The sequence below is a fragment of the Amphichorda felina genome (assembly GCF_050947745.1).
Source record: "Amphichorda felina strain 45539 chromosome Unknown scaffold_9, whole genome shotgun sequence".
Lineage (NCBI taxonomy): Eukaryota > Fungi > Ascomycota > Sordariomycetes > Hypocreales > Bionectriaceae > Amphichorda > Amphichorda felina.
In genome coordinates this window covers 560,196-572,733 of record NW_028145041.1, presented here as the reverse complement: position 1 = coordinate 572,733, position 12,538 = coordinate 560,196, and the positions used below count along the sequence as shown (strand labels likewise).

General features: G+C 56.2%; 5 protein-coding genes across 5 annotated transcripts; 3 read left to right on the top strand and 2 right to left on the bottom strand.

The window, feature by feature from the left end:
- Positions 1 to 1,022: 1,022 nt before the first annotated feature.
- On the top strand, positions 1,023 to 3,382 carry ERG7 (lanosterol synthase ERG7; the record flags this gene model as incomplete). Its single annotated transcript, XM_083198087.1, has 3 exons — positions 1,023 to 1,256; positions 1,321 to 3,033; positions 3,086 to 3,382. The coding sequence occupies 3 exons, from the start codon at positions 1,023 to 1,025 to the stop codon at positions 3,380 to 3,382; spliced, it is 2,244 nt and encodes a 747-aa protein (XP_083045822.1).
- Positions 3,383 to 3,910: 528 nt separating this feature from the next.
- Positions 3,911 to 5,384, top strand: SGT1 (co-chaperone SGT1; the record flags this gene model as incomplete). Its single annotated transcript, XM_083198086.1, has 2 exons — positions 3,911 to 4,947; positions 5,006 to 5,384. 2 exons carry the CDS (start codon positions 3,911 to 3,913, stop codon positions 5,382 to 5,384), a joined length of 1,416 nt encoding a protein of 471 aa, XP_083045821.1.
- A 282-nt stretch (positions 5,385 to 5,666) lies between these two features.
- On the bottom strand, positions 5,667 to 7,298 carry ACO1O0_008721 (uncharacterized protein; the record flags this gene model as incomplete). Its single annotated transcript, XM_083198085.1, has 1 exon — positions 5,667 to 7,298. One exon carries the CDS (start codon positions 7,296 to 7,298, stop codon positions 5,667 to 5,669), a length of 1,632 nt encoding a protein of 543 aa, XP_083045820.1.
- Positions 7,299 to 7,583: 285 nt separating this feature from the next.
- SEN2 (uncharacterized protein) lies at positions 7,584 to 9,737 on the bottom strand (the record flags this gene model as incomplete). Its single annotated transcript, XM_083198084.1, has 1 exon — positions 7,584 to 9,737. The coding sequence occupies one exon, from the start codon at positions 9,735 to 9,737 to the stop codon at positions 7,584 to 7,586; it is 2,154 nt and encodes a 717-aa protein (XP_083045819.1).
- Positions 9,738 to 10,841: 1,104 nt separating this feature from the next.
- On the top strand, positions 10,842 to 12,504 carry HSX11 (uncharacterized protein; the record flags this gene model as incomplete). The annotated part of the gene is made up of 2 exons (XM_083198083.1): positions 10,842 to 10,930; positions 10,995 to 12,504. 2 exons carry the CDS (start codon positions 10,842 to 10,844, stop codon positions 12,502 to 12,504), a joined length of 1,599 nt encoding a protein of 532 aa, XP_083045818.1.
- Positions 12,505 to 12,538: the final 34 nt, after the last annotated feature.

Here is a 12,538-nt window from a genome sequence, read left to right as displayed (position 1 = left end):
TCCAAGTGTGAGGGCAAGGCGGTCCACCAAGTCGTCTACCTGGCGTTGGTTCCCAAAGAGCTCCCGATGTTGGTAAAAAATGTGTCTAATCAACATCAGCGCGAAGCCAAGGATATCCATCAGTGCCATTGAAATTTCAACCAACCTTTTAGTAAGTATTTCATTGGACACGAGTGCGTCGTGAGAAAGTTGGAGGATGAGCAATACCCGAGCTACATCAATGAGATCACAAGTCCTCAAGGCCCAATTCCAGTACAAACGCACTCACCAAATTTTCTGGCTTCCTCATAAGTCCTTCCAGGGAAGCGGATTTTCTCCTAGATGATTCCGCCCCCTCTTATATGACGAGACCGTGGGTTCGAGGCAAAGTCGATGCTTAGTTCGCGCCTGGCCGCTATGTCACCCAGAACACGATCCAATATTTCCTCGATTTGTGCGACGACGGCGCCTGTTGGACGACTAAAGCGGTCAACAGGTACCTCGTTTGGCGTCGGTGCTATATGACCCCCGAAAACCCGGATGGCTCGGACACTTCGAGTTTCCGGCATGTCTCGCTTATCTATGGTCAATTTGTTTGCTTTACCGTAACCATAAGGTCTACAAAGAAGCAGATAGGGCTTAATAGGTGGTGAAAAATACCAATTTGTAAACTCGTACGATGTTTGAAGCTTTAGAGGCACAATTTGGACGCATCAAGAAGATTCTAAGCTCAAAGCGGACACTGAGGAAGGCGCAGTCTGCAGGAGACACAGGGTAAGAACCCAAGCGTCGTGGAAGCGGGAGGCGATCACTACGATCTGGTTGCTTACCTAGGCTGGGGTAGCCAGGGGTTCACAGGGGGTTGGCCCCACCTTTCTGCGCGGGAGGCATCGAGCATCAGACCATTTCCTTTTCTCCCACCCCCCCATCACCGCTTCTCCTTACCTCGGCGTCTGGAGTTCCACATTGAAATTGAAGGTCCCCTCCCTTGATATTCGCCCTCTTCGATCGTCAATGGTTTCTACAGCGATCGGGAAGACATCATGACAAAAGCAACGGGCCGCGACACTACCACCACGACCAAGTCGCGCAAGCGCGCCAGCGATGCCGACGAGAGCTTCCCCAAGAAACCCCGGCTCGAGAAGACGACCGACCATACTCGCTGGCGGATAAAGGACGATGATAGCAACCACACATGGCATTATCTGGAAGATGACGAGGCTGCAAAGGCGTGGCCCCAGAGCTACGCCGAGAAATACTTTCTCAACCTGCCTCTTGTGCGTCGTCGTATTACAACACTTCTTATCATCTAGGCCCCTGAGCTAACTCTTATGTCCCCAGGACTTGCCCGACCTACCTCGATCCAACAAGCCCCTAGATGCCGCTAGAAATGGTCTCGAGTTCTTCGAAAAGCTGCAGATGCCTTCTGGCCACTGGGGTTGCGAGTACGGTGGTCCCATGTTCCTCCTTCCTGGCGTGGTGGTGGCTTGGTACGTGACTAAGACGCCTATACCTTCGTCCTATGCGACCGAAATTAAGAACTACCTTGCCGCGCGGGCCAATCCAGATGATGGAGGCTGGGGACTCCACATCGAGGGCGAAAGCACTGTGTTCGGGACCTCCTTGAATTACACCGTACTTCGCCTGGTCGGGGTCGACCCGGAGGATCCAATGATGGTCAAGGCTCGGGGGACATTGCACAAGCTTGGAGGAGCGACCAATGCGCCGCATTGGTCCAAGTTCTGGTTAGCCGTGCTTGGTGTTGTCGACTGGGACATTGTCAACCCGGTCCCACCAGAGCTGTGGCTCCTTCCAGACTGGTTTCCCATTGCCCCCTGGAAATGGTGGATTCATATTCGTCAAGTCTTTCTGCCAATGGGCTACCTGTACTCCAAGAGGTGGTCTTGCGAGGAGACCGATATTACTAGGGGTCTCAAGGAAGAATTGTTCGTGCAACCTCATGCCGAAATCAACTGGGCAAGCCACAGGAACGATATCCACCCCGGGGACAACTACCACCCCAAGTCCTGGGTTATGAACACTGCGAACTGGCTGCTAGTGAACGTCTGGAACCCATACTTGCGCGCTAACTTCATCAAAGACAAGGCCGAGGCTTGGACCAGCAAGCTTATCGACATGGAAGACGCGAACACCGACTTTGCTGATCTCGCTCCCGTCAATGCTGCAATGAATACGGTGGTCTGCTATGTCCGCGATGGGCCTGGGTCCTACACCGTCAAGCGGCACATTGAGCGCCTGGACGAATTCCTTTGGGTGAAGGACGAGGGCATGCTCTGCAATGGCACCAACGGTGTTCAGTGCTGGGACACGGCCTTCACGATTCAGGCTGTGTTTGATGCAGGATTCGAAAGGGATGAACGATTCCGCCCAATGCTTATGAAGGCCTTGAAATTTCTGGAACGCCAACAAATCCGCGACAATTGTGAGGATCAGGACAAGTGCTATCGCCAAGCTCGCAAGGGAGGTTGGCCATTTAGCAACCGCGACCAGGGCTATGGTGTCAGCGACTGCATATCCGAGGCTCTCAAATCAATAATTCTACTTCAAAAAGTCGGAGGCTTCCCCGAGGTCCTTGAAGATCAGCGAATCTTTGACGCGGTGGATACGGTCCTCCTGTATCAGAACGACAATGGCGCGCTGTCTTCCTACGAGGCGCGTCGGGCTGGAGAGTGGATGGAGATTTTCAACGTGGCCGAAGTGTTTGGCAACATCATGGTTGAATACGACTATCCCGAGTGTACCACAGCTTGTGTGACGGCGCTGTCCCTTTTCCGAACCCACTGGCCCGATTATCGCACGGATGAAATCAAACTCTTCATCAAGAGAGCGACTAATTGGATCAAGACGAATCAGAGGATCGACGGCAGCTGGTACGGAAGCTGGGCCATCTGCTTTACATACGCCACCATGTTTGCCCTCGAAAGTATGGCTAGCATCGGCGAGACATACACAAACAGCTCGGTGTCCAGGAGGGGCTGTGACTTTTTGGTATCCAAACAGAGGGAGGATGGCGGCTGGTCTGAGAGTTACAAGGTACGTGTGGATGTATTGTTGTTGCTTTGATCAGGTTTCTAACGTGGTGCAGGCATGCGAGACGATGAAGTATCACGAGCACCCGTCGGGATCCCTCGTGGTACCGACGGCCTGGGCCTTACTCGGGCTCATGGAGGCCGGTTACACCAACATGGAGCCCCTCAGGAAGGGCATCAAGTTTATCATGGACCGACAGCAGTCCAACGGTGAATGGAAGCAGGAAGCCATTGAGGGTGTTTTCAACAAGTCGTGCATGATTTCATACCCTAACTATAAGTTTTCGTTTACGATCAAGGCGCTGGGTATGTTTGCAAGGAAGTATCCTGATGAGGAGATTTCACTGGCATAACATCTGAATATGAATTGAATAGCTTTAGCGACAAGGATGAGTCATACGACCGATATAATACCAATTTATAGCATATTTATGATTCTAACCTGACTGTGAAGTACTCGTATATACTTATGCAGTGGTATCAAGAGAGGTTTTTTTGTTTTGTTTTTGCCATCCTGTGGCGTTCTGAGTGAATTTACATGACGTTATACTACTAATAGTAGTAGTACCTTGGTACCCAACAACTCACCTTTGTTTGCTTTCCAATGTTTGCTGAGATATGGGTTGTTACTTCCAAGTGCATGTTGGGGTGGCGTTGCCCGGTGGTACAGATACAGAAGCTTCTAGCTCTCCACACGCATCGTACCTACCCCTCCACATCACCTGCACCTAAACTGGAACGTAGCTCACCGAACAAACTTCCGCCTCATAACACATCTCATGATTTCAACCAACTTGACCGCCCCCTTCCCATGAAATAAATCATAAACATACAGGAAACAACAGCAGATACAGCCACGTTTCAAAGCTCAGACAATAGGCATGTCGTATGCCGATAGTGCTCACCAGGGCCTCCGCGCCCTGGAGAAAAGCAACTGGGAGGAGGCTATCACCAAGCTCAGCAGCGCCCTCGCCTCGTCTCGTAACCCGGCATGGCTGGCTGCCCGCTCCAGAGCGCTCATCAACGTAGGCCGTTTCCGTGAGGCCCTTGAAGACGCGGACCTGGCATGGCACGAGGCCTGCCGACGCAACAAACGCGAGGCCATCATCGACGCGCACCACCGCCGCGCCGTCGCCTACAACCGGCTGGGGGAGCTGGCCAACGCGGACGCCTGCTGCGTCTACGCCATGCGGATGCTGGACGGCGGTAAGACGGTCGCGGCGGACGACCCGGCTGCGGAGTTCACGGACGACGAGGGGTTCTGGACGCAGACGCGGGCGGATGCGCAGAGAGAGGCCCAGGAGAGGCAAGACAGCGAGAAGGCAGCTGCCCCAGCCCGCACGCTGGCTGATGTTTCAGCGGAGGTGACGGAAAAGACGAAGCAGTGGCGGATCATGAGCGTTATGCGTCTCCAGATCCTGCACAAGATGGATCAGCTGCCGGCCGACGACCCGGCCCGCAAGCGTACGACCACGCAGAAGCCGCCCGAGAGAGGACTCGCCGATCTTGGTTCAAAGGACAAGCCTGCTTCTACCAAGGTTGAACCCGCTCCGTCGAAGCCTAGTGCCGCTCCAAGCACCACTGCGGCGCCGCCACCACCACCAAAGGACCAGAAGCCCCGTCTTCAAGACTTTCAGAGCAATGCCGCCATGAGTGTTTCCATATTCTCTAAGGGGGTCGACAAGGCAAAGCTCAGTGTTCAGTTTAACCCGACAGAGGTTATTCTCGACCCGATTGTCTATCCCAACGGCGAGCAGAAGAAGTTCACCATTGCGACTTGGGGAGAGATTGTGCCTGAAGAATGCAAATACACCGTTACGCCAAGCAAGGTCGAACTTCAGTTGAAGAAGAAGAGTCAAGGGAAATGGGCCTCTCTGGAGCGCCAAGGAACTGCTGAAGAGGCACCCACGACGCAGGTGTAAGTTCCATCACTAAGACAGATATTCTTGTTCGCCCGTTTCCTAACAGTTCACCAGAGCAACCTCTACCATCCCAACGCAACTTAAGACTGCCGCGCCTGATGCGGCAAGCGACCCCAAGCGATCCACAGAAGAAACGAAGTCAGCAGATGACCAGAAGCCTTCCAAAAAGGCTAGGCCGAGTTACCCAACCTCGTCACGCGGTGGTCCCAAGAACTGGGACAACCTTGATGTGGACTCAGACGAGGAGGAGTCGGACGTCAACAGCTTCTTCAAGAAGTTGTACAAAAACGCCACACCGGAGCAACAACGCGCCATGATGAAGAGTTTCACGGAGAGCAGCGGCACTAGCTTAAGCACGGACTGGGACGACGTCAAAGGTCGAACTGTCGATGCTGTGCCCCCCGAGGGAGTCGAGGCCAAGAAGTGGGAATAATTGACGGGACTCCCTTCCGAGACTTAACGATCTCATGAATTAATATTTCTCTTTTCCCCTCTAGGGCATGGCGCTCATCAAATCAGTCAGGGACTCAGTGGAGCCAAGCAAAAGGGTCGTTGGTATGTCGTGGCATCGGTGACATTGACAAAAACTGTATGTAATACAAATCAACTACACTGCATCGCTATGTCGCCCGCGAGAATTCTGCTTCTTTTTCCGTCCTCTAGGGTCTCTCCCTTCTTGTGTCCTCATCTGCGGTGACGGGTGCTTTTCTGTAGACTACTCGTAGTATTCCGGTGCCCGCACAGGTGTTTCCCTCTTACGTCGGCTGACACTTGATTGGGCGTCTTGAGCCTGATATCCCAGTTTCTCGTAGGCAGCCGTGGTCTCAAGCTGCTCCTCAGCCTCACGGCGGGACCACCAGCTGTCAGGCTCTTCCATCGGCGCGGCATGGGATGCGGGCGCCTGCATCGCTGCGCTGAGGAAGTCCTCTAGTGCAAGGTACGTGCCGCGGAGCCAGCGGCTGCCAACAGCGGCATCAAAGGCGGTGCGCCCGTGCAGCACGCGGAGGTTGTTGAACAGGGCGCAGTCGCCGGGCTCCATACGCGTCTGATACATGGCCTCGGGCGAGTTGACGGCCTCTTCGAAGATGCGCGCCGCGGCGATCCACCCGTCTAGCCGCCTGGGCCGCCGCCACTCGGCCTGGAAGGGGGGGCTCCACCAGACGCCCTCAAAGTCTTGCCTCTCGCGGCTCGTGTTGAGCAGCGGGCGTCTCTGCCGGTAGTATTTGCCGCCGCGCTCGTACCCATACGGGACGGGGATATCGGCGAGGGTGTTGAGGACGGGGAACTCGGAACGGAGGAGGTGAAGAATGTGCCCCACGCGCTCGGCATCGCTGAAGAGCGACTCGCCTCCCTGGCACGAGTTGTCCATGCAGTGCAGGATCTGGATATAGGGCGGCGGGTGGAGGTACATGAGATCCTGGTGCAGGCCGAGGTAGCCGCTGGTGTAGGCAACATTCTCAGCGTTAGGCTTGGCGCGGACATCAAAGGTGCGGCCGTAGAAGGTCTCGCGGATGTTGCCAATGCGCGTGGCGATGCGCTCGACAGCGCCCTCCTCGCTGGGCACGTTCCGCAGGAAGACGAGGCCGAGACGGGCAAGGTCCTGGATGACATCCCAGAAGGCAGTGCTGTCCTCCTGCATGAACTCGTGGTAGTCGATCCGGCGGACCTCGGACTGTATCAGCTGGCGGTCCCAGTAGGTCTTCCCGAATCGATGCAGGAGCCTCATCGGGGGGTGCTCCGTGGGCCGGAGCTGATCCTGCACCCACCGCGGCGAAAGATGAATGCTGTGGCCGGCGCTTCCCCCGTGGGTATCCATGTCCTTGTCGACCGTGACAACCAGGCCCCCCTGCTCCGTCTGCCTGACGTCTGTGATCTTGATATCTAACGGAAGCTGTGTCGTGGCGTAGGTCTTCTGCCCGGAGCTGACGTCGCGACACGCCGTGCATGAGCAGCTGTCCCTAAGCATGAGCGCGGGCACACGGTTACCAGAATCCTTGTCCTTGTTGAAGAAGAATATGTTGTCTTTTCCCCACGAGTACTCGAGTGTCTGGCCATCGCGCATTGCCATTTCCACCGTCGTGGCATCAGCTGGCACATTGTCCCTTGCCGGCGCAGTGGATCTCGGCCTTCCCTTTCCATGTTTAGGCGACGGGCTGCGGAAGGATGATCGCTGCGTGGCAGCCTCCCAGCTGGAATAGCGAGGGTGCGGCGTTGAGCTGCTGGCATACAAGGAGTGTCGTCGTGAGGACGCGCCTGCGAGAAGAGCCGCGACGTTGGCACCGGCGGCTGGGCGGATGCGCGCAGCGCCAACGGGAGTGCGGGCCAGCCCGCGAGACACGGTGAACATGGTGGCACTGCTTTCTTTTGACGGCCGTGCTTAGGGGATTCGTTGAGGCGGAATGTGTCTCACAAGGTGCTGGACTCTACGCGCGGGACGCTGTTGCACCAGTTGGCCCAGTTCGGTGGTTTGTGGGACATGGAGTGGTACAACCTCGGCTCGTCGCGGGCCATGTGTTCGGGTGTTCAAACTGCTTGGACAGTGTTCGTACGATTCACAATTATGGGCTATTATGGGTCTACTAACGGGGCACGGGATAATCTGCGGTGTGTCTTTGAAATCTTTTGTTTCTGCTTAGCGATTGCGATTGCTCGACCATCGCTTGACCATAATCTCTCTAACTTTATATAGCTTCAGCGCCTCTGCGAAGCCCTTTTCTAGGGCCTCCTCAAACTGCTGAGGCGGTGGTACATCCACATACACCAAGACCAGGCTCTTCATGACCTGCGTCAAGACACGGATGATGCTGTGAAGCCAGTACCATGTCATTTGTGGACCCTTCTTTCCTGACTCTTTCCACCACGGATTCGAGTAAGACGGGAGAACAACCAGTCCAAATTGTGCGTGATCGAAAACAGGGCCTCTGGCGTAGAGGAGCCAGTCGACACCAAACTTGATTCCGCCCCGTGGCACCCAGCCGAGGGAGCGGAAGTGATGATATACAGCGTAGTGTACAAGGAATGGGTCGTCTGGCTGCAGCGACGGGTCGTCGGGCCCAGTGTGAGGCGGGAAGTAGCAGTGTTGTCGGAACAGCGTCAGCAATTCCTGTGTCGACAGTGCGCGCCCCGAGACCGGGTCCTTCACCACCAGAGCTCCTAGGCCAAAGCTCAGCCAAAGAGCCTCCTCTGGCATGAGCTGCAGGCGTTCCTTGTTGACAATGGTGATGGGTTCGGCGAGGTCGCTGGACACCGCGTCGCTGTTGGCGGTGGGCATGATAGCACTTCCATTGCTTGGAGATATGCTCGGGCTTGGTGGATCCGAGACCTCAAATGTTGCTGAATCCACTCGAGGCGAGAATCGCACGTTCTTGCGCTCTTTGAGTATATGGAGTCCAGGAATAACACGGGTTGACGGACCCTGGACTGGGGATGGAAAATCTCCGGTGGAGGACAGTCCATCGCAATGGATTTCGCTGTCACCTGAATCAAAGGTGTCGACAACGCTGTTTGTCGACGATTCAGGAATGGCTCCATCGGTCTGAGACATATCAACCAGGCCGGCAGCAGAATTGGGCAAAGCCAAAATTTCCATCGGCCCCACTGGGGACGCGAAGAACAGCGCTGGACTTTGAGGCTGAACCGCCTCGGCAGCTTGCACAATGTCGACAGCTTGCACAATGTCGACAGCTTGCACAATGTCGACAGCTTGCACAATGTCGACAGCTTGCACAATGTCGACAGCTTGCACAACGTCGACAGCTTGCACAACGTCGACAGCTTGCACAAGGTCGGCAGCGGAGTTAGGCAAAGCCAGAAGTTCCATGGGTCCTACAGGCGCCACCGACGACGCAAAAGACGGTGCCTGATAACGGGGCTGAGGCGACTCAGCAGCTTGCATAATGTCGGCAACAGAATTGGGCAAAGCCAGAAGTTCCAGGGGTCCTATAGGTGCCGCTGGCGACGCAAGAGACGGCACCTGATACTGGGGCTGGGGAGACTCAGTGGCCTGCAGAATGTCTGCAACAGAATTGGGCAAAGCCAGAAGTTCCAGGGGTCCTACTGGGGACACCAGCAGAGCAACGGGCGGTGCCCGGTGCTGGGACTGGGCAGCCTTGGCCATCCTGGCGGCTACAGCTGCTTCAGCTACCCTGGCCTCTTCAACTGCCCTGGCCGCTTCGGCTTTAGCTATCCTAGCCTCTTCAGCTGCCTTGGCCGCTTCGGCGGCTTTGGCTACCCTGGCTGCTTCGGCTATTTTCGCCGTTTCAGCAGCCTGGGCGACTTGCTCTGCAAGCCGTCTCCGTTGCTCAGCCTGCTTCATTTCTGCCTCTCGTGTTTCTCGGATGAATTCTTGCTCGAGCCTTGCTCGTTCCCACTTTGCCCGCAGGCGCTCTTCGCGTCTCTCTACCGTCAGGATTTCACTGACGTGGGCCTTCTCCAGGCCTCTACGGACTTGCTCCCTCTTCAGCCAGTTCGGCTCACTGCGACTCAGACTGCCCTTTCCGTAGAAGCCCTGTTGCCACAGGGCCGTGACAGACTTTTCATCTGTCACGTGAACGGAGCCGGTGGCTTCCGACCATGTCCCCTCGTGGATCACTGCCGGCTCTGCCGGGGGAGGGGAGAGGATCTGATTCAGCCAGGCATAGGCGACGTGGAAGAGGGAAACGGGGTTGTTGGGATAGAATGTTGGAAGCGGGAAGGTCCGGATCGGAGCCGGGAGGGCATAGATCTCGTGTAGAGGAGGACCTCGCTTCTGAGTGGGGTGCCCGTTGGGGCTTTGAGGGGTAGTCATGATGTGCTCGAGGGCAGAGGGTTGGATCTCAGCCGTCTTGTCTGGAAGTCATTTTGGCCTAGGTAGGGAGGTCAGCGAGGGCTTCTCCGGCATTGAGTGACAAGCAAGTAGTGGTAGTGTAGCTGAATCAGATACCGTTGTAGTCTATAATACTGGGCAATCACTGGGGACCAACTGAATGGATATTTCCCCTTAGCACCATATGATGGTCATCATAGCAGCAGGCAAAGTGCAAGGAAAAGCTGGATCAGGGCGAAGAAAGAAGCGACTTACCCTTCTAGGACATGGCCATATGGCCGTAGGACTCGTGAGGTGCACCTCTAGAAGATGTAGGAGAGGTGGCAACTTGAGCCAGGCCAATTGTTGCAGGACAGGTTCTGTCCGTGCTGCAGAGGATGGGATGGTTTGATGGTGAAGAGGGAGAAAGGTGAGAGTCGTTGGGAAGATGGGAAATTTTCTAATGCCTGGGGCTGTGCACTGTGGGTGGGGAGCTCACGCAGAGCCCCACTGGGTGCCTCGTGCGCAAGGCTTCAAGCCGCAGAGCACCACCAGCAACTTTACTGGGAGCGAGTTAGTAATACTCCTTGGTAACCTGGTGGTATCCGTTTATTATTGACCAGGGGAAGAAGCAAAAAGGTTTACCGTTCTATCGTGACCAGATTTTCCACCAGGATTGTCAGTCAGACTCTGTCCGATCCCCAATGACTTGCTGATGGCTCTTCCGTGCGGCAAAATAATAGCAAATCCAGTGCAAACATTGGTCTGCGTCGTACGACGGTTCCCACCCAGGCCGCCGAATGTTCCGTTTCTTGGCTACTATCAAAAGCCCTGGCTAGTGTCTTCCAGAGTCCACCCTTCATCATACATAGTGACTGCATCGCCCGGCCACGGCCACAACGCGGCCTCCAATCCCTTACGCCCTTTTACGAGTATATTAATAATAACGACCTTATGGAGGCCGTTGCTTATTATTAGACCTTCTCTTTAGTTTTCTCCTGTCTATCCGTACATCATCGCCGTTCCTTAGCCCCTGGCTATGGTCAAGTCCTGTCCAAGTCTTACGCCGTCTGAGAGAAAAGTAATGGTCGCCTCGACACTCCGGAGATGCCCTCGTTAGTTGAAACCGTTGCTGTAGCTTGCCTCGTCTGGAGCAGTGCCGTCATTCTCGTCGAGTCGATAGGCATCACAGCCATGTACGCCACATCTCCACCGTTGCTGCACCCCCTATCTCGGCACCACCGCTGACGTCGCTGGCAGCTTCAAGCACTTCTCCCGCAGACCACTACCTGCCATCTCCCCCAGCCTCGGTCAAGATGCGCCTGGTGTCACCATAATCCGCCCCGTCAAGGGCCTCGAACCTCGCCTCTTCGAGTGCATCGCCTCCGTCTTTCGGCAGGATTATCCCGTCGACAAGATCTCCATACGCCTCTGCGTTGACGACCGCAGCGACCCCGCGTACCCGATTCTCAAGAGGGTCGTCGACGAGTTCCCCCAGTTCGACGCCCAGGTGTTGGTCGAGAGCGATACGCCGAGTGACGATGTGGCGCACCTGGGACCCAACCCCAAGATCCGCAACATCAGCCGAGCATACAAGGAAGCCAAGAACGACATTGTATGGGTCCTCGATTGCAATGTCTGGGTTGCCCGGGGCGTCTTGGGTCGCATGGTCGATAAGTTGATGGGCTACACCAGGGGCAACCGCTGCGCTAGACCCTACAAGTTTGTCCACCAGATGCCGATTGTGGTGGACATTGTCGACTATGCGCGCCCAAACGCGTTGGAGGGCCAGACCTTGCTGTCGTCTGCCTCCGAAGCTGCCCCCAGCACAGACCTGGCGCTGCCGCGGGACCCAAACACCTTCACGCAGATCCGATACCAGGGCGGTGGCCGACTGGACGAGTTGTTCATGGCCACGACCCACGCCAAGTTCTACAGCGCCATCAACATCGTGGGCATCGCCCCCTGCATCGTGGGCAAGAGCAACATGTTCCGCAAGTCACACCTCGACCAGGTGACGGACCGTAAGCAGAACCCTATCATCCCAAACGACGACATGCGCCCAACGGGTGTCGACTACTTCTCGCACAACATCTGCGAGGATCACTCCATCGGCGACATTCTGTGGCGATCCAAGATCCCCGGCCACGCAAACCACGGCATCGTCTGGGGTGACCTCGTCGTGCAGCCCATGGCCGGCATGTCCGTCTCGGCCTACGTGGCCCGGAGAGTCCGGTGGCTGCGGGCGCGCAAGTTCACGGTCCTCGCCGCCACGCTTGTCGAGCCCGGCGTCGAGTCGCTGCTCTGCGGCGCCCAGTTCAGCTTCGCCGTGACCACCATCCCCTGGTTCCACGAGAAGCTGGGCATCCCCCAGACGTGGGCCGCCATGGGCGCCGTGTGGCTGACGTTTGTCACAGCCTGGATGCTGGCCGACTGGGTGGTCTCGTCCCACCTGCACTCTGCCAGGTCCATCGAGGTTGACGAGCACACGCCGGCGTTTGCCAGGGGCACGACGGGGCCTACGAGGGTGCACACTCGTCGATTCCTGGAGTGGCTCCCGGCGTGGATTGGGCGCGAGGTCATGGCATTGCCCATATGGACGTGGGCCGTGTTGCTTGGTGATACGGTCAACTGGCGCGGAAAGACGTTCAAGGTGCGGTTCGACACGACAGTCGAAGAAACCTCGCCGCGGTGGTCAAATGGTCGCGTTTCAACGAGGACACCTGAACTGGAGAGCCAGAGGCACTCGAGCAAGGACCGGACGGACTAAATGAACCTGCTTCACTATGCGCAAGGCATCTTTA